The 27,161-nt window shown below is 38.7% G+C and overlaps 1 protein-coding gene across 3 annotated transcripts in view; it reads left to right on the top strand.

Annotated features, from left to right (window-relative positions):
• The window catches only part of ctc1 (CST telomere replication complex component 1), a 70,412-nt gene that overhangs the window by 37,028 nt on the left and 6,223 nt on the right, over positions 1-27,161 (top strand). For all 3 annotated transcript variants that reach the window (XM_033050311.1, XM_033050309.1, XM_033050312.1), the window contains 10 exons: positions 3,461-3,550; positions 4,442-4,582; positions 5,414-5,508; positions 6,066-6,175; positions 6,831-6,996; positions 8,616-8,693; positions 9,545-9,710; positions 10,656-10,720; positions 13,385-13,550; positions 16,025-16,154. In XM_033050311.1, the coding sequence (XP_032906202.1) occupies positions 3,461-3,550; positions 4,442-4,582; positions 5,414-5,508; positions 6,066-6,175; positions 6,831-6,996; positions 8,616-8,693; positions 9,545-9,710; positions 10,656-10,720; positions 13,385-13,550; positions 16,025-16,154 (1,207 nt within the window). The remainder of the gene's footprint in view (positions 1-3,460; positions 3,551-4,441; positions 4,583-5,413; positions 5,509-6,065; positions 6,176-6,830; positions 6,997-8,615; positions 8,694-9,544; positions 9,711-10,655; positions 10,721-13,384; positions 13,551-16,024; positions 16,155-27,161) is intronic.

The raw sequence follows: 27,161 nt of genomic DNA, 5'->3' as shown, positions 1-27,161 counted from the left end.
CTTCATGATGTCAATCAAAATCTGAAATGAGATTGACATTGGTGTAAATAGCTTTACTAATATTGGTACTATAGTTTTAAAAACACTATGACGCATTCTCACTTGACGCATTCTCCTTGAAGTTTCTCCATGAGAATGAAGAAAGACGTGCAGGGTATTGTGCAGTCTCTACTGCTAGTATGTATTCAAACAATGTACTGGCTAAACACCATGGCACACATTTGAATTGCACTTTGTCACCAAAAATACAATGGAAAATTGTTCTCCAAACATCAAATCTGGTGGCAAGTGTTTAATCTTATCACTTCTCTTATTTCATGTAGTAAACGTAATGACAATTGTGAAATGGGTTTGTGAATTAAAATTTGGCATTGGATATTTTCATAATAGCCCTATTAGAAAATGTGAAATTTGCAATCCCCGGTCACATAGTAATGACACACACAAGTTACAGGTATCTAAAGTGCTTATATTTAATATTGGCGTTCATACAAATGAACATATCAATTTTGCAGTATATATTACTAATGTAAACAAAAATTGTATCTTCGCAAAAATTAAACGCAGTTCAAATAGGTAGTTTTACAGAAAGGGGTTTGCAACAATTGATAAAGCTTTCACCAACAAAATGGCTGCCAGTGTGCCTCTTGACATGGTGATGTGGTTAATACAGACTGAAAGAATTTCTTAATCAGAATTAATACTAAGGATATATTTCAGATAGTTATTAATTTGTAGAAGACAATTCATTTAAATGTCTATTTTGGACAAATTCTTACAGGTAGCCAAAACTCTTTTAATAATTGTTGAAATCACCAATGCTATCTCGTATAGTGACATTTAAAGGGAATAAAAGATGTGAGCAAAGCCTAAAGATACAATTAAATTGTGGCCTTTGCTGCACATGGAGGGTGGAATCCATGGTTTTGTATTGGTCAAACCCAACACATTGGACAGATGGTTTTCTATTTCCTGTTCATGTATTTTATGGCGACAACTTTATTTTCATCAACGTAGTTGTTCAGATTCTAGTCCCATGGTTTACCACACCCCAGGGATTTTGTAATAGGCAATAGTGTTGTATCATAGATTCTGCATGCTTGACAAAACTGATATTTAGCAAATAAGGCAGGATTGGGAACTTGGGTTTTCAATCATATCTTAATTTTTTGCTGTTAAATATTGATTGATTAATCACAGGTCTTCCAGGTAGTTTCTCTCTTTTTGACACAATTTCCCATTGCAGTAGTGAACTTCCATTTAATTCTCATTTTTTTAGATCAGCGGTATCAGCATAATATAACACATATTTAAGGAAAATACGTACCAATAATATAAACAATGGTGAACTCATTAGTGTGAAGCAAGATGAGTAAGCCTATGGTTTTTCCATTCTAATTGTAATGAGAACCGTTACAACTGTCCATTGGCATTTGTACATCACCATTCATATTTTACACAACTACTGAACACATTGTAACTGCTGTTTGGCATTTAGAAGTCCTTGGTTTTGGAAGGAACAGTTTTTGTCCTCATTCCTTCCACAGACCCACAGATTCGCTCAAATCTAGTGATATTAACCAAATTGCATTTCAGAATAATGAAGCTCAGTTTCTTCTGTTAGTGTTGCAGTGTTTAGCTCATTGATGTATTCCCGATTTCCATCTTGTAAATAAAGCAAACATTTGAGATGAGGTGTGGCTTGCATCTCAGGATTGCTCTTCCTTTGACAACAGAAGTATAGTTAATGGAAGGTAGACATAAAGTGCTGGAGTAAATCAGTGGGTCAGACAGCATCCCTGGAAGAAAAGAATAGGTGTCTTTTCTGGTCGGAACCCTTCTTTCCACTCTGAACTATAAACCAGCATCTTTGATATAAACCAACATCTGCAGCTCTTTGTTTCTATGGTTAATGAAAGACTCGGTTGTTGGGGTTTATGAATAGAAATTTTACCTCAAATCCAAAATCCTTCTAAAATGATAGAATCTCGGTTGTAAATGTCAAGTGAAGCTTAATATCCACTTTTTAGATATTTTTTTTGTAGAAATTGCGGTCATTGGGTGACAGTTTGAGAAATGCCATTGTATTAATTTTAGGGAATTGGATGATCTCAGTTAGCTTTGGTTTGTATGTGGAACTGAAATCATCCATATGTTGTCAGGAAGATCAGATTATTGGATCCACAAGTTCTATACTGATTTTCCTTATTGCTTTACTTAAGTATTAATGCAACTGACTCCCAAATGAAATTGATAAACTTGAGAAGAAAAGGTTAATTTATAAATTATTTATGTTTTGAACTCCCCATTTTAATTTTCGTTAATTTGAATTAAATGAACTGCAAGCAAAACATTTTTGCAATCTAGTGCGATCATTAAATCAGAACGTTTTTGTTTAACATTAATTAATGTTCAACATTAATTTTGGTCCCAACAAATGCACCGAAATATTTCAATGTTATAAATGCTTACACAAAGCTTAATTTTGCAAGCATTTGATTCTCATTCTCAGGACTTCCTCTTTTGTTTCTGCAATATGGTTTAGCCAATTAGGTCACTTGAAGCTCTTCTGAGAATTTTTAAAAGTTTTTTTGTTCTTGAACATGCGTGGAAAATCCATTGCATCAAATAGCTGCGGTGTCAACCACACTAATGATAATGCCATGCAGAAGTCTGAATTTGGCAGATCTTGTTTTAGTAATGGCATTCACAATAAAATCCAGTGGGTTTGAGGATTGGTTGCATCCAAATCCAATGGGTTGGTTGCAGCATTGTTCGTCCATATGGCTCCATTTTGTCCTTGTTTCCCTCTTTCAACCCAATTGTGTATGCAGGTGTTAGAAGCAACTGTAGATAATAAACGTTGACTACAATCATATAATGGTTTTATCTGCGCTCTGGGGGCAGTGAATACAATTCCACCATTTGGACATGGATATTTTACCCGGATTGTATCTTTAGAGTTTTTTTTATTTCTATGTTTTTTTGTTTTGCTGTTATCTCTACCATTAGTGAGTTTTCTGCTTCTACACTGTATAACATGAAAACTGAACATTTCCCAGTGATTGCTTCTGAAGCCATAGTTTATTTAACATTGACATTTTTGCTTAAAACTAATGAACTGTACACCACATAGAGTGTGCTGGATGTATGGAATGAGCTTCTGGTGGCAGAAACTATAACATGTAAGAGGCATTTGGACAGAATCACATGGATAGGAAAGGTATAGAGGAGAATGGGCCAGACAGGTGGGACGTGTCGATGGGGCACCTTGGTCGTAATGGGCAATCTAGTCCAAATGGCCTGTTTCAGTGCTGTATCACTCTTGACTCCATGACCCTAAATTTAGATATTTGAATGAGATGAATACTTGAAGTAATAGTCTCATTTTTGCTTGGTCTTTGCACTTGCTAGGGAGGTATAAATATAGTGTGTAACCTTTCCTACAATGTCATTGCAGGTGCAGCTGGATTTCATGGGTGAAGCTGTGAGGTGGTACCATCTGATAAACCACGAGGGAGTTTACCGAGTCATTGGACCAGAACAGGTGGTAAGAGAACAAAAAATACGATTATGAATGTGATTTTGTGTGTGTGTGTGTGTGGTGCACCTCTCATTAAAATGTAACACAGTTTGTGGTTGGTTTTGAACTCATCACAGTGAGGGAAGGAAAGATATCACAACCTATTGGCCCTGATTTTGCTGAAAAATCTTGTCTGTTCTGAAGTAAACCACGAGTATTCAGTTGTTGAAATGTCACTAAATCAGTGTTTGCACATTTGTGGTTGAACATGAAAGTTATAAAATTGGTGAATAAAAGATGTGCTTTTTCATTAACACACCTCTATGGAGCCAGCAAGTAGAATGTAATCGTGCTGACATTGCCAGCATTTACACGGCAACATTTCCTCACACTGGATTAAACCTGGGGCAGAATCCCGAACCTCATCAAATTCCATCAGGATTGTGGTGCCGAGGGGAAGGAAGAAAGTACTTTCATCTTTTTGTAATTTATTTGTAGGGGTTTTAGATTTAAATTAACATGTTTGTTTACATTCATTTTTAGAAGTCTAGATTTTTAAAAACATTTTCTTATGCTTTTTAATTTTGTGTAAAATGCCCAATGACTGATAGTAGAACTGGGGACAATGAATTTGAAGGAGCTTTGAGGCATAGCTTCTTGAACTCATGGCTCAGCTGGTCCACAAGCCTCATTGCTGGGATCCAAGATGATTCAGGCAAACAATGTTGTTCTTCACGTCCCTGCTTAGATACATTGATGCTTGCGACTGGGGATTGCAAGTCCCTGCAAGCAAGACCTGGCCCACAAGAATTTCATCATGATTCCTACTCCGCAGCGGTAAATGCTCGAGCAACTTGATTTTGTATAATTCCCACTCCAAGGTGATTAACATGCTCTTATTTTATTTAACTTATTCAGGGAGCATCTGTTTTTGAACAGCACTCTTCCTCCATTCCATTGAAGACTCTACAGAGCATGAATTGCCCTCGCTGCCTTGTTGTTCAACCTGACTGGAAGTTCCAGTATATTTCCACGTTCTCTGATTTACGCCAATCCCCAGTAAGCTGATATTATAGAACTCAAAAGTTAATCAAAGATATCTGTTTCCCATTGTACATTATGTTGACTTGCTAATGAGCTATGGAGAATGGGAAGTTTGCCGTTATATGTAATATATGCTGTGTTGTGCAGTTTGATGGTTTAAAGATTTCACCTCAATGACACACTATGACAGACATTGAAAGTAAGCGAGGGAAGATTAGTTTAACATTGGTAAATAAAAGATCCATTAGATTATTATGTATGTTATTATTCTGTCAGTAATAACATGGGTTTCATTGTCACTGGTTTCATAAGTGATAGGAGTAGAATTAGGCCATTCGGCCCATCGTCTATTCCGCCATTCAATCATGGCTGATCTGTCTCTCCCTCTTAACCCCATTCTCCTGCCTTCTCCCGATAACCTCTGACACCTGTACTAATCAAGAATCTATCTATCTCTGCCTTAAATATATCCACTGACTTTGCCTCCACAGCCTTATCTGGCAAAGAATTCCACAGATTCACCACCCTCTGACAAAATAAATTCCTCCATCTCCTTCCTAAGAACGTCCTTTAATTCTGAGGCTATTACCTCTAGTCCTAGACTCTCCCACTAGTGGAAACATCCTTTTCACATCCACTCCATCCAAGCCTTTCACTATTCTGTGCATTTCAATTAGGTCCTCCCTCGTTCTTCTAAACTCCAGCGAATATGGGCCCAGTGCCATCAAGATTTTTATATATTGCATTATTTAATGGACCTTGGCACATGTTTTTAAAGTATCATTGTCGTAAAATGATAGAATTCATGAAACCTTTTGCTTACTGGTAAAATGATTTAAATTGCAGCTTTCCAAAAAACAAACAAATACATTTGCTTACTTTGAAAAATTGGCCTCAGAAATTCCTCATCCAAGAACTGTTCGAGACGTACTCTCTGGCAGGTAAGCGTATAAATGAAAAAATGAAAATACCCCTTTCCCTGCTCTTGATTATTTTTCTATCCTCCATCTCCTGATTTACAATGTCTCGTTTATGGTCCTCTCAACTGTAGTGAATTTCAGAATCCAAATAGCCATTTTGCAATTGCAAGCTCAAACTCTACGTAAAATAAAGGTTTTGGATTATGCACCTTTTTTGGTGTGTGTTTGAGCTCAATACCATGCTTTCCCTGTGTGTGCGCTTTTAGTAGGAACACTGGGCATCAAATATTGTGGGAATCCTATGAAGTATTTAGGCATTAGACATTTCCGTCATTAAATTATATTGTTCACCATATTTCTCTTTGAACTTATTTTTTCCAAGTTTAAAAGACAAATACTAATTAATTCTAACTAATTAATTCTAACTAATTAATTCTAAAAGCAAAGATTAATTATAACATAACATAACATAACATAACATATTGTAAAATCCAAAAAAGGAGAAATTTGGCTTTGTTTTAGGAAAGCACATTTTGTGATGTCCTCAATTGGAGTCTTATATTTGGATTATCTACCAGTTTCTCAGCATCGCTTGTCTCTTTCACGGGAATTATATTGGAAAGAATGTGCTTTGAATCCAAAAGAAGGCCCAACTTTCCATCTTTTATAACTGATATCAATACAAAAGGTAAGAGTACGGTAAAATTGCAAGCTATACCAGCGAAGTACGTTGACTGTATTTCTGAAATTAATGCCCCTAGTCAAATGCTGTAATATTATAGCAATGTTGGATAATAGCAGGCTGCAGAGTTTTGCCAGAATTTCTTATCTCAGTCACAAATAAGGTTGACCATGGAAGATGCTCTGAAGCAGACAGAAAAAGCTGGAGTAACTCAGCGGGTCAGACAGCATCTCTGGTGAAAAGGAATAGGTGACGTTTCAGGTCGAGACCCTTCCTCAGACTTTGAAGACTCGGCCCTGAAGCGGTTCCAGTGCTTTCCCAGTCGTTAAGCGAGAAAACATGCTGATTTCCACAAAAGAAAAGATTAAGCATAGGGTTTTTTTTTTTTTAAGTCACTAAGTGGTGGAGTAACGCAGTGAATTAGACAGCAACCCTGGAGAACATAGATAGGTGGATTAGAGAGCAACCCTGAAGGAACATAGAGGTTTTGTCGGCCGGGACCCTTCTTCAGAAAGAGTTATTTTTGGGTGGACAATTTAACTTTTTTGTGCTCTCTTGATGTTTATCTGGGCACAAGTTGAATAAAGTCAAGTTCTTGAAATACCTCCCAGTGAGTGGGTTTTGTTTTATTTAACATTCCTTGCCTCTTGCTTATCGACAGGTGTATTGGTTCCTGGTGACTGGGGTCTGAAGTTCACCATTGGTCATGTTCAGGATAGAACCATAGCCTTGGATGTCTATGTCGACCTCTCGCAATTAACCTACACCATTGGGATCTTGCCTGGAACCATTGTGGCATTCTATAATTTAGAGAGAATTACATCCAGGTTAGTTTTCAATTAAGGAACAAAAAGTAGCCTTTTGAATCTGCTTTGTCACTCTTGTACCATGGCTGGCCTGTTGACTTTGTTTAGTTAGAGATGCAGCATGAAAACATGCCCTTTGGCCCACCCAGTCCGTTCTGACCAGCGATCCCCACACACACTAAGATTATCCTATATGCACAATTTTAGGGACAATTTTACCAAGCCAATTAACCTGCAAACCTATACATCCTTGGAGTGTGGGAGGAAACTGGAGCTCCTGGGGAAATCCCATGCTGTCACGGGAAGAACGTAAAACTCCGTACAGACAGCACCCATGGGTCAGGATCGATCCCAGGTCTCTGGTATTGTAAGGCAGCAACTCCCCCACTGCACCACCTATCACAGCTCCACCTCCCATGACATTCGTACTTTAACTTTATTAACCAATCATAAGTATGGTAATTATCCCACCAGTTTTGCAAGGTAACTCTTGATTTCCAATCGCCTATGAAGACAAATGTAGTTATGTGGCTTCAGCGCAAATTTTAAGATTGAGCATCATCTTGCATGGTTATCTGTTTTGGACACTAATTACCAATTGCTGAGTCTCTGTACCATCTCAAATACCGGAATGAAATCATCTATTAACTTATTTACACTCGAGGATGCAACCCAAATTGATGCCACCAGCCTTCATCATTTAACACTCTTAGCTCCAGTATAAATTTGGAACTAAGAGGGTGCTCACAATTGAATTCATTTTTCCATGGATCTGTACCGAATCCTTGCTACGTTTATGCAATGCCGACCCATTGAGATGAAAAGCTGACATTTCATTTGTGTTGGCCATTTTGTACCAATCTGTAGGGTCAAGTGGTTATTGGATTTATGTTGCCAAATAACTCCAATGAATCCTAACGTTTGACCATTTAGACAATATTTCAGTTAACCTTTGTCAGATTCATAATTTAATTTTTTTTACTGAAGTAATTACTCGCACTCAATCCAAATTAAATTCACATGGGAATTGTGCCTGTTGCCAGAATGTCATGGTTTTAATTTTATCAACTCAAAGGGAATCCAGTTTTGAGAGGCGCTTCATACAGCCCTCCAGGGGCCTTTCTGTATGAATTAAAAGGAACACTAAAACAAAATAGTTGCAGGTTTGACAGAATATTGAAAACATTTTTGAGTTGGTGGCACGGGAAAGGTAGGGTGGATTAACGTGTAGGAAGGAACTGCAGATGCTGGTTTACACTGATGATAGACATAAAATACTGGAGTAAACTCAGCGGGACAGGCAGCAGCTCTGGATAGAAGGAATGGGTGATGTTTCGGGTCGAGACACTTCAGACTCAGACTTCAGATTAATATTGTTTACCGACTTCATTTCTTCATAGAAAACCGACTCACTGAATGTTTCTGATATCTTCTGCTTTATTATTGAGAAATATATTTTTTCTTTGAATGTTGATGCATACCATCCTGCCTTCTGTATCCAACTATACTTTTAAAAGACTGATTTCAAATCCAATTGTAAAGTCTGAGTTAACTTGGTAACTTAGTTCAGACTGTAACCTTGCAAAAACATTTTTCAATGAAATTACCATCTCAGTTTAATTGTTCAAATTGTGTTTCAGGCACAACAATGTGTACTGCAAATTCGTGCCTTGGAGCAGTGTCTCAGTCCTTGCGTTTTCTTCGTCGGAGGATAAAAGGTTGGTTTGATTTTTCATTTTGTTTCGTTTGTGTGAAATGTTGAAGAGCCTGTACATCATAACGATAGTCAACTATTCCTCGAAGATAGACACAAAATGCTGGAGTAATTCAGCGTGACAGGCAGCATCTCTGGATAGAAGGAATGGGTGATGTTTTTGGTTGAGACCCTTCTTCAGACTGGTGGACAGGTCTCGACCCGAAAAGGCACCTATTCCTCTCCAGAGATGCCTGCCCCGCTGAGTTACTCCAGCATTTTGTGTCTGATATCTGGTTTAAATCAGCATCTGCCGTTCCTTCTGTCAACTGTTTCTTGCTATTTTACATCCTCCAATAATTATTTTATAAAACATTCCTACTTGAGTGGATTTGAGTGTAACACAGACTGCACATAGAATTCTTAGAAAAAACATTTTATGATCTTATTATACATTCTTTTCAACTTGGGGCCAGAAACTAATGATTAAAAACTATTTTAACGATAAACTGGTTGAAAATAAGTTAAGTGCAAAGTCAGATTTAGGAAGTGGTGCAGTGGTAGAGCTGCTTCCTCACAGGGCCAGAGACCCGGTTTTGATTCTAACCTCGGATGCTGTCTGTATGGAGTTTGCATGTTTTCCCTGTATCCCTGTGGGGTAGCATAGACCTAGTGCGAATGGGTCGGTGTGGACTTGGTGGGTCAGAGGACCCGTTTCCAAGCTGTATCTCTAAACTTATAAATGGTCGGGAAAAATTTGATTAATCAGCATTGGTGGTGATGTTTGGGGAAATAACTGGTTACATTTCGGGGCTAATGACATTTAGTTTAATTTTTATCTTAAACCAATGATTTTATTTCTTGCCCTGCTTCCAGTTCATCAAGAAGTACACTGATTACAGACCGGCCCCATGTCTATCTTGGAGATTTAATCTCTGGGAAGGAGAGCTGCCGACAGGGCACTGTTTGCTGCCATGTGGTTAACCTTCAATGGATGAAACTACAGTGGGTGTGCAGTCGTTGCAGCAGTATTTATAAACAGGTTTGTTCTAGTTTTTATTTTAGAATAGGTAGGAACATTGCTTGGACATCAGACACTATTTGAAGTTGAAAATGCACAATTGCTCTCAACCAAAAATAAATGCCAGGTTTACTCACACAGAAAGGGTCTTCAGTTTAAATGTTTAACACATCTTACACTGGGAAGGTTTCCCTTCAATGTTGTTAGGTTCATTACCAGATTTAACCAAGCCAGTATTCTCCAAATTCAAAGTTAATTTGGGGTACTCCAATGATCCTCCAAATGATCAAGAACTAGAGGACATAGGTTTAACGTGAGAAGGAAAAGATTTAATTGAAACCCGAGTGGCAACCTTTTCATACGGAGGGTGATGGGAAGATGGAACAAGTTACCAGAGGAGGTAGTTGAGGCAAGTACTATAACAGCATATAAGGCATTTTGACAGGTATGTGGATGGGAAAGGTTTGGAGGGATATGGGTCCAACATGGGCAAGTGAGACTGTAGATGGATCATCTTGGTCGGAATGGACAAATTGGACCTGTTTCCATGTTGTATGATTCTTTGATCATACCGGTGTGGTAATAAAAGTAACTTTACCTAGAGATATTTCCAACAGCATAAAGCATATGAATACAAATATTTCCACGACAAAGGATTATGTTAAAAAATAATAGGTAGACAAAAAATAGGTAGGCCGAGTCTTAAGAAGGGTTTCGGCCCGAAACGTTGCCCATTTCCTTCGCTCCATAGATGCTGCTGCACCCGCTGAGTTTCTCCAGCATTTTTGTCTACGTTAAGATTTTTCAGCATCTGCAGTTCCTTCTTAAACATGTTAAAAATAATAGGCTGGGGATTTAAAATTGAAAAGTCAAATTGGGAGTCGGGGTAATCAACCGATGCTTTGATCAATAATTGCACTAGTTAATGCATTTACTAACCAATTGTCATTTGGTTTCTTTGTTTAGGGAAGGTGTACGAGAAGTTCTGAACCCTGCCCGTCTGCAGTCGGTGTATTTCATGCTAATACAAAGTAAGCATCAAGTATTTAGGAGCTGATTTTAAAATGAGCACCATGAGTTCATTCTCTGCTTCAGGGGCTGTTGAGCCACCGATGTGTTGTGCAAGTCACAGGAGATTGGCATTATCTTTCAAAACCTGGAATAGGCTTTAGTGGGCCCACAATTTTCTGCTTCCGAACACTCCAGTTTACACACACAGCACTTTTCGAATGATTGTAAAGTAACCAAAACCAGAAGATTAGTTCAGTGTGATTATTGCTTTACCCCATCAGCAATGGAAGCCTAATATTGGAACACACATACAAATGACGTTTAGACAGACTGGCTCTCTGTTTTATGCCACAAAAATATTCACAATATTAATTCCATTGCCACACATTGGATTGGGAAAACAATGTATCTTTTGTAGCTTATAGACAAAGTGCTGGAGTAACTCAGCGGGTCAGGCAGCACCTCTGGAGCAAAAGGATGGGTGATGTTTTGGGTCGGGGTCCTACTTCATTAACCAGCATCTGCAGTTCCTTACCACGTATCTATTTTGTGTCTATCAAAAATCTCTGTACAAAATATTGTAGCTATAGAATTACATTTCTTTTCTGTGATATCTGGTTTTCTTTTCTTACCCTGTATGCCTTCCTGCTCCTTTTGACAATGCTCTTTACCAGGTTTGCCTATCTTAAAGAGAGTATTTTCCCCGACACTTGCTTCAGTGAGGACCCCTCGGCACTTGTGATTGCTGCTTCCAATCTTCACTCATAAGACATTATCCCTCTTCATTTGAGCACTTTAGACTTGCTCGTGGAGCACTGACTTTCAATCTTCGCCCTCCAATGGTTTTTAGGATGTAAAAGCCATGTCGACAACAGTGACTCTGGACTTCTTTGGATTTATTGTTCTTTTGCCTTTCTTTCTGCGCTTCGTAGATCTCAACAGCTTGCGTTTCTTAATAAAAATTTGAAAACAACTTTTCGACTGTCTCCATTTGATTTGGGATGCAAGTCACTTATGGTGTATGTTTAATAGATGTGGCTAAATGAAGAGAATAAACAAAGTGTAATGAACAGTGAAAGTATTTAAATCAATTACTTTAAAAATGAATGCATAGATTCATATAATTGAGACCCTGTACAAAAATAAGATGCTGAAATGGAAAATACACAGAAATGCTTCTGAACGGTTGCTATTTCATTGCACTTTCCTTCAACAAACCATCATTGTCTTCTGCATTTACTGGCAACACTACAGAACGTCTTTATTTTGTAACACAAATTGGCTTTATACAAGCAGGTATTGAAGCAAGGATTTTGTGTTTGTATGGGTATTGTTGAACGTGCCAGCATCTGTGATCCATCCCTTCACGCATGTTGCTGGAACATAATAGGCAAACTGATGAAGAGGCCCATTGGAATTGTACATTGGTGTTCGTTTTTATTGATTTAACTTTGAGCTTTGACCAGCAACATTAATTTGTTCCGTATAATTATTACATCATTCATCAAATTTAATTCTATGGTATCTACTTCCTCCTCAACTTTGTGAATGACTGAAGAGCTCATCAGTCGTGTTTGTTGACATTAGTGGGTGCTTTCACCCCAGATAGTGTAAAAGTTATAATTGCCAAATCCTCTTCAGAAGTCTCCCTCGTTCTCTTTCTCCTGCACTTATTTTCTCTTAAGACATTATGGAATAAGATACATGGATAGGAAAGGTTTGGAGGGTTATGGGCCAAATTCTGGCAGATGGGACAAGCTTGGATGGGGCATCTTGGTCCGCATGGACAAGTTGTGCTGAAGGGTCTCTTTCCATGCCATATGACTCTTAAGTCCATGCAATCCATCTGTCCATCTTGATTGCATTTAATGCCAACCTCACTCTTGACACTGTTCCATTAGTAAGTCGTCAATGATATTCTTTGAGACTGACACATGCATTGTCATTTCTTGACTCTACAAGAGACTTTGAATAGTCACAATTTTCACTATTGGCTATTAAGTCGTTAAGTATAGATTTCTCCTAATTTAATTTATTGAATGTAACTTATTCCTGCAATAACTCCTATATAGGTTCCAATGCTTCAAGGCTTCTGTCTTGTTCTGTGGTAGTGTCTATAAATGTGCAGTATTTAAGGTGAAATTAAGTGCTTTTATTTGGAGCCTGTCAGGAACTCTGCTGAAGTCCTCATTCTTGCCCCTGCCCTGAATCTTGTTGAAGCTAACTTGTAAGTGTGCAGTCCTTGATACCACAGTAAAACTGATCTATGAACTCTGCCAATAGCTTTTACTTTAATTCCTTTTACCTTGGAAGCATCAATTCCTTCCTCTTTTCAAAAACAAAATCATGAAGAAAGTACCTGTTGACTACCCCAACATTTAAGAAGCAGTTAGACGGGTACATGGATAGGACAGGTTTGGAGGGAAATGGACCAAATGCATGCAGGTGGGACTAGTGTTGCTGGAACATGTTGGCTAGTGTGGGCAAGTGGAAACAGGCCCTTCGGCCCAACACTGTATCACTATGACTTGCTTTATTTGCCAGTCGCTAACAGCCATGGCAATTGTGGGAGAAAATGTCTAATTTATACCACATGTTGTAGGCATAGTGCGCAGATTTGCACCAGATTGGAAGGTGTATTTGTCCTGATGATTGGGTTAATATTATGAACCATTTTGTTGCAGGATTATTGTGGAGGATGGCACGGCAGAGGCTTGGGTGCATTGTAAAGATAAACAGGTGGCAGACTTGTTGCAACTCAGCTCCACAGAGTGGGAAGGACTGCAGCAACATGTCGGTCAGCGGGGAAATGTGTTTTTCCAGTACCAGGGTCGCAGTGGACACGAATTGGTGAGTTGCTTGTCATTTTATCAATGGTGCTTTATTATCGTGTATACCCAAGTAGAGTGAAATTCTTTTCGGGCATGCAATTCAGTGACAATCCTGCTATATATTAGGCGCAGTGTACGATAATAGACCCCACTGTGTTAGCACACAAGATTCGCTATGTTTTAGACACCATCCTGTACTTGGATCATGGGTGGGGCGGGTTTTGTGTGTCTATACACACGCACATACTTGAAACCTGTTTGGGGAAGTTGCTCTTTGGGGCACTTGTTCTTTTTCAAAAATTCAAAAACTTTCTGGGAAAAATTGACATTGCACACAGCCTACATTCTAATTCACAGTTGAAATAAATTCTCTCATGTAAAGTTATGATATGAAATCACCATCATGTGGCTGCCGTTTTGCACACAGTAATGTCCTTCAAAAAGTAACAATGTTGTCAATTAAATCTGGAATGTAATATCTAAATTGCATGCGAAGCTCGTAATCTTCTGGAATGTGAAATACAAACAGAAAAGGCAGGAAATGCTGAGCAGGTCAGTTCACATCAGTGGAATGATAAACAAAACCAACTTTCCGAATCGAAAATCCTTTGTCAGATCAAAACCCATAATCTTGTCCATCCTTGACCTTCCCCTTCCTAATTACGAAGACAAAAAATATGAGTTGTCCCTGCTGTCAAGGCTCATTTATTTGGGGAAAGTCGGGATAATTGTTTCAATCTTTTGTTTCAGCAATAGTTTTGTGTTAGAACACATTTAATCATTTTTATTGGTGGAATTTATTGTGAAGTAGAAAACTTCTATTGAGATATTAACAAACGTTGCATTGCTAATGGATGGACTATTTTACAATAACTTGTAGCTATTTTGGTTAATACTTGGAACATCAACTCTGGAGTTTGAAAATGTAAGCTGTGTGGCTTGGAATTTAAGGGAAGAAAATTAATAAATTTAAAACGTAAGTGAATAAAATAACTTGTTAAAAGGCAAACAGTTTGAACGCACAATGGATTAAAATATGGTGAAGCGCATTCACTTCCCATTGACTCATTTTGATGCCATTGGATATTTATTTTGGAAATCAGTCATTTGATACTTCTATTCAATCTTAACACAGCTTGCTCTACAAATTGTTCTCCCATTGACCTAAAACCATTATTTTCCACTTTGTAAATTCAGGAAAAGTAATGAAAATTAGGATATCCTCTTCCTTGAATGTTTAAGGCTAATCTGGGTCTAGGTTTTGATATGATCATCCCAATAACTTTAGAACTTGCACCGTGGGTCATGTAAATGAATGATTTCTCGGAACAGAATATGTTTACATGTACATTCTCAGCAAAACCTCAGTCCTGATATGGTTTTGCTGTCGTTATCTATTTTTAATGCACTTGTTTTGGCCATCTTTCTCTTTCCCTTCGCCTTCCATTTCATTCATTCTTAATATTGATCACTTTGTCTAAATCTCTACTTATTTATTTTAATCATGCTGATGGAATGTGTTTTCCTTCAATTTGCAATCACTCATTGTACCCAGGTTTTTTAGAGGAACTATGGATATTTTTCCTTTATATCTAGGTAAGGTCTCGTGTCGGACTAACACGGGTGTTGCTGCTTTCTTGTGATAGTACCTTCCCCTTGCACTATTTCGTATCAGTACTCATATTCATTTTTTTTTTTAATGGAAATTTCACATAAAATAAATTTAAGCTTTTGTGTAAAATGTTGCTTTTTGGTGATCTTAGCAAATTATGCTGATAAAATCAAAGGCACCAAGGAATGCCTTGATTACATAGGTCAGATACAAATGGAACTTCTTATTTCTTGTCCTAAATCCTTCTAATATTGGCTTGTTTTTTGTGTTTTGGTGCTGCTTGAACTGTGTGCACCAGGCCGTTTGTGTTATGAGGACTAGCCCCTTTGCCATTGCCTGTTTTGTTATTACACAACGTCTTTTGCTCAATTCTCATCAGTGTTGAAGTAGTCAAAGTTCATGAATGTTTGTCTCTTTTTGTTCCAAACTTCATGTTGTGCTACCTTTCCTGTCTAGACCCTTGCTTTGCAATCTTGTCCCATTATCTCATCATCTATCCAATCTATCTTTCCTCAGATATATTAAATGGCATATTCTACCTTGCTTAGTCTTTAATTTACAGCCTTCAAACTTGTAAACAGGGAAGGTGCTACCAAATCACACATTGCCTTTCTTCCTCCATTGCTCTCCAGCTGTGCGTTCCATAGCACAATAGGCTTGATTTTTTTCAAACAACATTTATTGTATAGAATTAAATGGTATCATGTTCCCTCTTTGAACCTAATGAATGTGGCCATGATTAATGGATAATAATCAGGTCCTCCTTTTACAAACAAGATGCTTGGCATCCTAGAGGAATGAACAGAATATTAAAACAAATGTGAGATTGCTACAAATTGCATACTGCAAGTTTAATTAACATTTGTTTCCCTGATTTGCAGCATGAAGAGAATACTGGAGATCTCCTAATGCAGTACCTTGGAACAGTCTGTGCCAGCACCATGGTCTGCAGGCCCATTCAGCTTGCCTTCAAAGTTGACTCGAGAGTCAAACCCAAGTTGGGACACACTGGTAAGTTTCCTTGTGGTCATTCTTCTACATTAGTGTTTGAAGCACAATCATGAGAGAGTAAGGGTGTAGTATATTGGTTTGACTGACTGCCAACAGCAAAACGCACTTGATATAGTTTGTATATTTTACTTGACTATTGCATTTATTTGTATCTGTCATGTTTGTCTGAGCTCTTTGTTAAAGTTAAATGTTAGTGTAGAATTATTTCCTAGCAATTCAGTCTAATTGGACTTTTATATTTTTACCGTCTGTCATAAATTTTGGCAGAGTTGAAATTGTAATTTGTTGTGATTGTGGCAGAAAGCAGCTATATTAGACAAATTTAGGATCCTCTGGATACCCTGGACTAGACTCCTACCATGGGTTAGAAATATTCACAATTGAACATGGCTGCCTAAAAATTCAATAGTAGGAGACACTAATCCCTTACTTTAAAACCAAGGCCATTGATAAACGTTGTTGTGGCACATGTAATGGAGAATATACATAAAATACCTTTGTATATGACTCCATTCCTAAAGCGGTTTGGTTGTCTTTTGAATTACCAAAAGCTCTTTATTTAAAGTTGCCCGTTTTTAGTTATTTCATAACCTGAGCACATTTGTACTTCAATATCAGACAGAGGAGAAGTTTGCTGTGATTTGCCATGGTGTCAGATAACCATGTGTAGCTTAAAACCCATAATCCTAGGATTGGCAATATTTGACTACTTGAGATCTTGATTCAACTGTTCAGCGTGTTATTTTTTTTTACTGGTACCTTTGTTTTCTGGGGATCATGAAAGGATATTGCAAAATCTAGTTGATGTGCAGCTGTTAAATTTTGGTTTAGTTGCGATCACTCCAACTATTTGAGGTCTGACAATATTGTACTGCATGCAGAGGCTAATCTATTAAACTCTTAAGAGTAATTGCCCCAGAGTGGCACTCCTTGTTTCAGATCTGCATTAGGGAGACAGGGAAAATGTTGTTCCTTAAGTATTTGCCAAATCAGTTGCAAAACAGCTATAACCATAAAAGGTATTTGGCCAGGGTGCAACCAACCGTTTAATAGCCTGTCAACAGTGAGATCATGCATTAACATTGGCCAAAACACACAGTGCTGGAACAACTCAGCCAGTCAGGCAGTATCTCTGGAGGACAAAGATAGGTGACAATTCAGATCGGAACCCTTCTTCAGATCCTTCATTAATGCCCTCCAGCGATGCTGCCTGATCTGCTGATTTACTCCAACACTTTATATTTTACTCAAGATTCCTGTATCTGCCGTTCCTTGTGTTTCCACTAAGATTGGCCACCAAGTGAGATACAGAGTGCAGTAAATGCCCATGAAACAATAGCAGCAACATTTGCTGCTGAAAAGCAGTAATAGCACAAAAAGGAGCAAGATAAAGTTAACTAACATACAGTAATAAATGTCAATATTATCATCAGATAATGTTATGACATTATGGAATCAATAGTTATAATCAAAAGTTATAACCAGTAAACTGGCATTTATCTGCCTTTCTTCCTCATTTGGCAAAGTTATCTTTATTCCAGCATTAACTTTAGCACCATTTTTTTTCACACACAGGTCTATTTAAAGACATTTCCATATGTCTGTGAATATGTTGCTAAAAGCTTCCCTGCATGAAATGCAATAACTTATATTTGCTGGGAAAGAAAATGAATTTAAAATCTTGTTCCATAATGAGCAGTCATTTGTGTAGCTTAGAGATACAATGTGATAAACAAGCCCACCGAGTCCACGCTGACCAGTGATTCCACACGCACACACCAATTTTTTTTAACCAAACCAATTAACCTACAAACCTGCTCTACCATTGTGCTACCCTAGGAGGATATGTTTTCCTATTTCCTTTAAATAAATTTCGCAATACCAGTGACTCGCAGATTCAATTATCGGTACATGAGCTGTTGTGTGACGCAAATACATAGCAGGGCACTGCAGTGTACTTGCAATAATCTGCTTGATCTTAGTAGGGACACAACATTTATAATAGGAAAAAGTGCTGCATCTTGTGTGATTTCTGCTTTTCAAAATATAATCCTCGGCCAGTCGTCATGGCCTGATTTTCCAGTTGCTGAGAATGCACAGGGGTGAGTTGCACTTAGCCCCACTGTTTGGCCCTCTAGAATTTCTCATCATAATGTTGAAGGTGGGAGGCTTGGCAAAAGTAATGCATTGTGAACCAAGATTATTTGTTGGAATTCTTCCAATGCCCAAGTGTCAGCAATGTTGCCCACCATTCAATAGCCAAATCTGAATCTTGGACCAAGTTGGTATTCATAATACTGGTGAAATGCTTTGGACTGTCTTCAAAGTTTTAAAAATTAGTTGCTCTTGCAGTAAGCACAACACTTGTATCAATGGGTCACTCGAGCAGAATGCCAGTGATTAGATGCTGGTTGCATTACCGCATGTAGCAGGACTTAAATGGAATTTAGATATGGCTGTTTAATAGCTGGAAGCATTGGCAGCACACAAGCAATGACCATCTCCGATAAGAGGGACTATAACCTACACAGCTTGATATTCAACGTGGTTACCTTTGTTAGTCTGCACCAAAAACTTAAGTTTCTTCTTTGAACAGAGCCAAGCACTGAAATACCATGTTTGGAGTGAATAACGTCCTGATTCCCCAATGACTTCTTAACTATCCAGAAACCAGCAGTCAACAAAATGATGAATGTTTACTATTAAGGGCACCCCACCCATCAACCTGAACATCCACTACCTCTGCTGCTGGTTGCCTGATGCAGCCATATATGAATTCGCAAAATACAATGGAGCGACTTGCAAAGTCTTTTCCAAACCAACTCAACACTTGGGGATAATTTCGAAGGAAATGGGGGCATCAAACCCAACCCCTCCTCTCTCTCCCCCCCCCCCAACCCCCACCCCCACCACCACAATATCCAGACATGGAAATATGTCACTTGTTTTCTTGCTGCTGGATCTAAATAGAATCCTTCCTGTACAAAAAATACTTCTCCACAGCACAGCAGCAGTTCAACAAGGTTGCTCACAAACAAGATGTTTAGGACTTGGCAATAAAAGCTGACTTTGTCACAGATGCTACATTGTAGAACATGTATTTTCAGGGAATTTTATTTTCATGGTGCTAGTTTTGGAAGGGGAATTGCTCAGGATACTCAGTTCAGAGATCTAAAGAAGGTTTAATTACCAATCTTGGTTGGAAGATTTTCTCTCTCTGATAATGCAGAATTACGTCAGTACTGCATTAAACTATTGCCTTCTAAATACTTGAAGTCTTCATCTAAGTCTCAAATAACATATGGTGTTGCTTATGATTAGTGCATAATCCTTCCTGGTTATCCTTGATATTTTAGCAGCCTTTGATTTTCTTAACCTTAGTTGGGTCTCGGGGAAGGAGTACATTTATTCCGGATTTTATTCTCGTCCATCCAGTCATAGCAACAGAATGTCCCGCGATGAATTGTTCCATCATACCATTACCTCTGAACTACATCACGCATCTAAATTTGCTTTTTGATTTAATATGCTATCCCTCAGTAACTTGACAGCAAGTATGTTCCACATCTCTTATTAACGCTCACTCACCATATTTATTTCACTTCACACTTCCACTGGCTTTGTCATCACAGTGATTTTGCTTAGGATGTCAAAATTCCATTCAGTTAAACATTGCTTAATATGAAGCCATTGTCTTGGGTTTCAATTACAAATGCAGTTCTTTTAGCACTGAATCTCTCCCCTATCCCAGGCAGAACTTAAATGTTTGCAACTATGACACCCAGCTACATCCTCTGCCAGAAACACCGTCAACCACCATAATACTACCACTTCAATCCACAGATGAATCCCTCATCCTTCCTATTGCCTGCAGGCACAACTATTTAAATTCTCTTCTAGTTAGCCTCCTATCTTCAAATCTCTGCAATTGAACTTCTCCAAAGATCTGCTTCACACACGAGGTTCTGTTCATTTGTTATCCTCCTATATTTGCTGACTTCATTGGATGTTGGTTTGTCAATGTCTCCATTTTCCCTCGTGTTTAAATTCCTCCCTGACCACACCTCTTATCTTCACTTTTAATCCCAAGTCTGAGACCTCTGCATTCTACCAACTTTTCTCTTGAGAAAGCCTTACTTTTCTTGCCCCCTGATGAGTGCCTCTGAATTTGGCTATCAAGGCTCTCACCTCTGGAAATCCCTTGGGTTCTGGAGCTCTGTTCTATAAGACATCTCAACACCTTTTTATCATCTATCCCAACGTAGAAACAGAACTGCAGATGACGGTTAATACCCAAAAGGACACAAAGTGCTGGAGTAACTGAGCAGATTGGGCAGCATCTCTGGAAGGCATAGATGGGTGACGTTTAGGTTCGAGATCCATCTTCGAAACTGAAGATGGGTCTGAAGAAGGATCTCGACCCAAAATGTCACCCATCCATCTTCTCCCAGATGCCGCCTGGCCTGCTGAGTTATTCCAACACCGAGTCTTTTTATCTTAGTGTCATCATCATTGGCACATGATTATATTTTGTGCATAGCAACGTTTTGTTATGGTAAAGGCATCACGTCAATGCAATTGTTCTTGTAATTTGTCATGGATATAAGAATGATTCCAAAATTTACAATCTTCTGCTTCTGAGGCAAATGTACCATCATTTGGCCAAAATTGACACCTTTAAATGAGCCATCTTTTGCTGATATGCAGAATAAACCCAGAGTCTGTTCCCATTTATTAAATTTAAAGTGTGAATATCGTGCAAGTTGTATTTAAAATAATGTTCCTTAGCCCTATTGTGCAATGGAGGACTAACCCCAGACATAACACAATTGAACTTGTAGCCCCTGATGTTAACATGCATTGGCATATGTGAAACTTGGTATTCTGTAGATTATTTTGCTGAATTCTACATTTGAGGAAAAAACTGCAGATGCTGGTTTAAATCGCAGGTAGACACAAAATGCTGGAGTAACTCAGCAGGACAGGCAGCATCTCTGGAGAGAAGGAATGGGGACATTTCGGGTCTGAAGAAGGGTCTCGACCCGAAAAGTCACCCATTCCTTCTCTTCAGAGATGCTGCATGTCCCGCTGAGTTAACCCAGCATTTTGTCTACATTTGAGGAGGCAGTTGAAGAAAATCATCTAATGATGTTGCCAGGTGTATTTCCTCAAAGGAGAGATCAAGAGATTGTGACCCTGTAGCTGATCTTGCAAAATATCTTGGCAAATGGCATTGGTAGAAGGCTAAGTACAGTTTACGTATCAACCTTTGGGGAGCATAAATGACACAGTGCAGGGGTACTCAGCGGGCCAGGCAGCAACTCTGGAGAACATCGGTCAGGACCATTTTTCAGACAGGTTTGGGGTGGGGGGTGGGGGGGGGGGGGAGATGATGGGAAGAAAGCTGGAAGAGAGAAGGGGCAAGAATTCTTCAAACTTGAAAGGTCTCAACACAATGATCTTAAATTGTATATTTAACTGATTTCAAAGCAAACACATTTATAACCTTGGATCTAGATGCTTTATGTGCATTTTATCTTTGAAATGTAATGCTGTTTAAATGCAGATGTGTCAAACATTGTTAGGTCATTGGGAGTAGCAATCAAAGACCTGAGATTTGATTCTGGTGGTGTGGATTGACATAGTATTGTTAATAATGATATCTGTAGGGGTTCTTATCACCTTGTAATATCATCACTGGATCTTACACGTTCGCCCAAAACAGTTGCTCCAGGTCCAAAAGCCAAAGCCTTTGATAGTACTGAAGAACTGTGGCATTGTAGAGGTATCTCTGAACTCTGAATTTGGAGAGAGAGTTGATGTTATAGGCCCGAAACGTTGCCTATTTCCTTTGCTCCATAGATGCTGCCGCACCCGCTGAGTTTCTCCAGCATTTTTGTCAACCCATAAAAAAGAAACTATTTCCAAACATCAGGTGTGAGCAATGTTCAACATGGTGCTATTTTTGGCTTCGCAATCTCCTTGTTTCAGTTAAATATAGTCAGTTGGTCTGTCAGTCCTCGGAAGTACATTCCAGACTAGCCCTATTTTTCACTTGTGTCTTTAGTAAGCCTCCATCTCCAGACTAGATTGGAGCTGCTTTTAAGGGCCAGGAATGGTATTGTTGGATCTTTGAATGGTCAGAGTTGCCTTGGCTGTGAGCTGAAAATATTTCCATCCCTATAACCAGGGTAGCTCAGGATGAGCAGAGTTCATCTGGAAGTCCCACGCAAAACAGAATTCATCAAAACCACGGGAACATCTGCACCTCTCATTTGTTTATATTTTTGAACCCTTTTCTCCTTCATCTTAGATTGATTGAAGGACACAAAGATTGGGAATAATCGGGTATTTTACACATTTCTAGATATTGCTGATTGGGTCCCACTGTTATTCACAGTTTTTAACACCTTGGATAGAAAGGTGACAATAATTATACTCAGATTGGCCATTGGTGTAAATCTAGGGGGGGAAGTTTGTTGTGAGGAAAGCTGGGAAATCCAGCAATGTGCATATTAAGCAAATGGCCATGGTAGTGGTGGTTGGAGCTCAATATAGAAAATGTGAGGTTTGATTTGAACATTGGAATGGGGGGGGGGGACCAAATTGAGGATTCAGGTGCAGAAGGATCTTGGTGTGCTGGTTCATGAAATGCAAAACAATTAATATTCGGGTACAGTAGCAATCTGGAAGGCAAATAATATGTTGATATTGATTGGAAGAGAGTTGGTATGATATGTTGATATTGATTGGCTAGATTAATTCTGAGGTAAGATTTTGTTTTATGAGGAGAGAATAATTAACAAAGACTCCATGGGCCGCAGACGAATGAGATACACGATTCCGCGAGCGATTGCTGGAAGCTATTTTCTTTAGATAATGACTATTGGCAATGACGTGAGGTTTTTTTGTTACCTAATTCTCCTCATGGGAGGATTGTGGATTCGGAATATTTTAAGGCTAAGAATTTTTCTCACTAAGAATTGAGGGATACGAGAAATGAATAGGATACAAGGTCAATTGTGATCTTGTGTTGGAAGAAACTGCAGATGCTGGTTTACACTGAAGATAGACACAGAGATGGAGTAACTCAGCGGGTCAGGCAGCATCTTTGGAGAAAAGGAATAGGTCGAGACCCTTCAGACTGAGTCGGGAGAGGGAAACCAGAGATTTGAAAACGTACATAGAACAAATGAATGAAAGATGTGCAAAAGAATGAATCAAAGCCAGCAAGGATGATCAAGGAAAGGTGGAGCCCACTATGGTCGATTGTTGGCTGTGGGAAAGATGATAACGAGCAGGACGACAGTAATCTTATTGTCTGTAATCTTATTGACTTGAGGGGCTCTGGCTGCTTTTACTTGTTATGATCTGTTTATTCATTTTCTACCTCGTGTTCGTTGCTTTCACTTTGTTTGTTCACGCAGGTCTCAGATCTTTGTCCATTCTGCCCAATTGCTGGATCAACTAATTCTTCTCCTCTCCACACATGACAAAATTTCTAAACATGGCTTTTTAATGTCTGTTAATGCTGCCTTGGTGTTTTTCATAATTAAAATTATTTTTTTGCTTTAAAACCTTATCGTAAGGAAATTATTGCTCAGCTTGGAACAGAGTAGTTGGTGAACCATTAAGTGTGAAATTTGACCCATGATTTCCAGTTAGTGTTTTTGCAATGGTATTCATCTGTTTCATTTGATGTGGCATTGTTCAAAGAGTCCTTTGTACTTATGTGCTGTAAGTACAAATGGGTTGTTCATTTTGTTTTGCTGTGAACCCATTAGGTTCTAATTATAGTCTGACTATAGAACTACAGATATGTACACCGACTGGTTTGACAGTGGATGCCCTCATCAGGGACAGTTTTTTTCTTTGTTATATTTTTCTCTGCAGGTTTTACCTATGAAGGAACAATGGTCTTTGTCTCAATTCCTTGTATCAAACCACTTTGTGTTGTTGCAGTGATCCATCTAAAATTGATTTGACCAGATACCCTTTGCCTTTATCAAAATTGTGTCCATTTGCCTTTGACTCACTGTAAAAGTTGTTTTATTCTATCAAAGTCGTAATTATAAAATGGCTAAACATTTAATATTTTCTCAGCTCCATGGGGTTCATCCCATTATTTCCAGTTTGCCTTCTTAACTATGATATTGTATTGTAACTCTGCAACTTTAACCCCAAACATAGCACAAAAGCCAGCCCAAACGTGTTTTATTTTTAACCCTTCATTGGTGCTATTACCTGCTCAGTTCTTTATTTCCTAAAATATATCCACCTGGTTGTCTATTGCACTGTCCTCTTCAGTGTAAAGCCTTTTTCTTTAAAAGTACTTCCTCTCCCTCAAGCAAGTGCTCTCTTGATCCATGAGAAGAAAGTATATAGTAAAGAAAACATGGTTTACTGAAAAACTGTGTTATCTGCCGAATTTAATAGAGGAGTCAATGCCATTTGGCTCATTCACCTAGTCATAAGTGATATGAGCAGAATTAGGATATTCAGCCCATCAAGGCCATTCCGCCATTCAATCATTTCTTTCCCTCTCAATCCCATTCTCCCCATAACCCATATTAATTAAGAATCTATCAATCCCTGTCTTAAAAATATCAATTGATGGCCTCCACAGCCTTCACCACCCTTTGACTAAAGATAGTCAGTCCTTGATGAGTTGCTCGGCTTCAACGTATTGGTCTTCCACATTCAGGACTAGAAAGAGGTGGTGGAAACTAACCCAAGTAGGGACCATGCATAGCAAGGAAAATGGTTTGGTTCTGGTAGTATTATGGAAAAAAATGCATTGGTTCCAAAGGGAATTCAGAAGCTATTTACCTGTCTGCTGCCAGAGAATGAGTTGGGGGAAAAAATAGCCAGGCCCTAGTTGTTTGGAACAAAAGAGGTCGAGGGAGCATTTAATCAAGTACGTAAAATGTGAGAGGCTTGAATAGACTGAACAGAAAGGACTAATTGCTTTAAACAGAAATGTTAATAATTAGTGACATAGATTAGTAGTTAGTCCTAGGATTAAAGTTGAGGAAAAATTTTGTTCTGGAGGAGAGTTGTTCTGGCCATTTTTTGTGTTGATGTGGAGCTCGGAAAATACTTGGGGGAAACTGCTGTGACCTCGCGCTGCAGATATAGAGGTGAAATGTGGGATTCACCTTTAGCTTTTTTTTAAATGGTCATCGTGAACAAAGTGGGATTTTCTGTGATTTTTGCAGACATAGAGCACAGAACGAAAGGTTAAGTTTGTAGAATTCTAAAGGCTATGGAATAAACTCTTTGCAACGTAAATATCCATCTTTTGATCAAAGTTAGCAACTCCATACTCCAGATGCAGTATATAGTTCTATACATTTTAAAATGCTGATTGTTGAGGAATGGCAACTGAAGCTGTGTATACTTGGTATGTGAGCAGTAATTGTTGAGGCAGCAACAATGCCACTCTGACAGTAGTGTTGACAATAATGAGTTAACCTAGTTGTGCATTCCAAAAGCGAGAGTGAAGAAAGTGAACATACTTCAGTATGTCCTCACTCTCTTTTGCAATCTCCCGGTGACCTGTGCTAACTTGCAAGTTAAAAGGGTTAATTTAGTTAACATTGATTCAAAAGGGAAGTGGCACTTTGACTACAGTGGAATTTTTCACTTGTGCCTGCCATTGTGTACCTTGCTCCAGGCGTCCACACTCGCATGATTTACTGCACGCAACTTGTTTAAAGATCCATTAGTCATGTTAAATTGTTCTCTATGTATTCCCTTAATTGGAGCAAATGTCAGAAGTGGCCATAAAATTAGTGAATAATAATTACAGCACTTGGATTGATGAAATTTTGAAGGATCGTATGTATATCACAGTATCAATTTACTGAAAGTTGTTTAATAACAGTGAAAGTCGAAAGTGGGACTAATTAGGTCTTTGAGTGGGTGGCTAACAAGTGGGGTGCCACAGAGATCAGTGCCAGGTATTCACCGAACATTATTGATCTTGGATGAACAGATTAATTGTAATATATCTGAATTGGCAGGCTTTATTCAGTTGGGTAGGAGGGTGATTGTAGAGAAGTCCAGGTTGATTTGGACACGTTCAGGACATGAGCAGATACATAGCAGGCGTGGTTTAATGTAGATAAATTTGAGCTCTTCTACTTTGGTAATAACAGTAAGGTATATTATCTGAATCGATCGATTGGAAAAGGGAGAGGTGCAACAAGACCCGGATGTCCTTCTGCACCAGTCACTGAAAGTCAGTATGCAGGTAATTAAGAAGGCCTAAATTGCAAGAAGATTAGATTATAAAACCAGGGATATCTTGCTGCAATTGTACAGTACCTTGGTGAGATGCGCCTTGAGAATTATGCACGGTTCAGATCTTCTTACCTGCAGGCTTGACTGATATGAAAAGAGAGTGGCTCAATTGGGCTTGTATTCACTAGAGTTTGAATTCTGAGAGGGGCTATGGTAGACACCTACATCATTTTAACAGCACTGGCCAGATCAGTTGCTGGAAGGATGCTCTTGAAGGTCAAGTAGCCCAGGGTCAGGGCTCGCAATGTAAGGATTTGAGCCGATGAAGATGAAAAGCTTGTCAACGAATGTGATTAAACTTGTGGAATTCTCTACCACTGAAGATAGTTGAATCCAAATCATTACATTTATTTAAGGAGGCTTTCTTTAGGCTAGAGGAGCCAAGCTATACGTGGAGATATATCTGGATCATGTTGATTGGTGGAACAGGCTTCAAGTTTAAATGGAAGATAAACACCAAACGCTGGATTATCTCAGCAGGACAGGCAGCAACTCTGGAGAGAAGGAATGGGTGATGTTTTGGATCGAGACCCTTCAAGTTTAAATGTCCTGCCACTGTTTCCATTTGTGCGTGTATGAACAATATCTAGTTTTGATTAAGGTTTGTAATAGTGATGACATGAGGTGACTAGACTATCGTAAAACTTGTTTCACATTTAGTTTACCGCCACATGTATCAAGGGTATAGTGAAATGCTTTTTG

The sequence above is a fragment of the Amblyraja radiata genome, chromosome 34, assembly GCF_010909765.2.
Source record: "Amblyraja radiata isolate CabotCenter1 chromosome 34, sAmbRad1.1.pri, whole genome shotgun sequence".
Lineage (NCBI taxonomy): Eukaryota > Metazoa > Chordata > Chondrichthyes > Rajiformes > Rajidae > Amblyraja > Amblyraja radiata.
The sequence above is the reverse complement of the archived record's forward strand: the minus strand, read 5'-3'. Positions and strand labels throughout refer to the sequence as shown.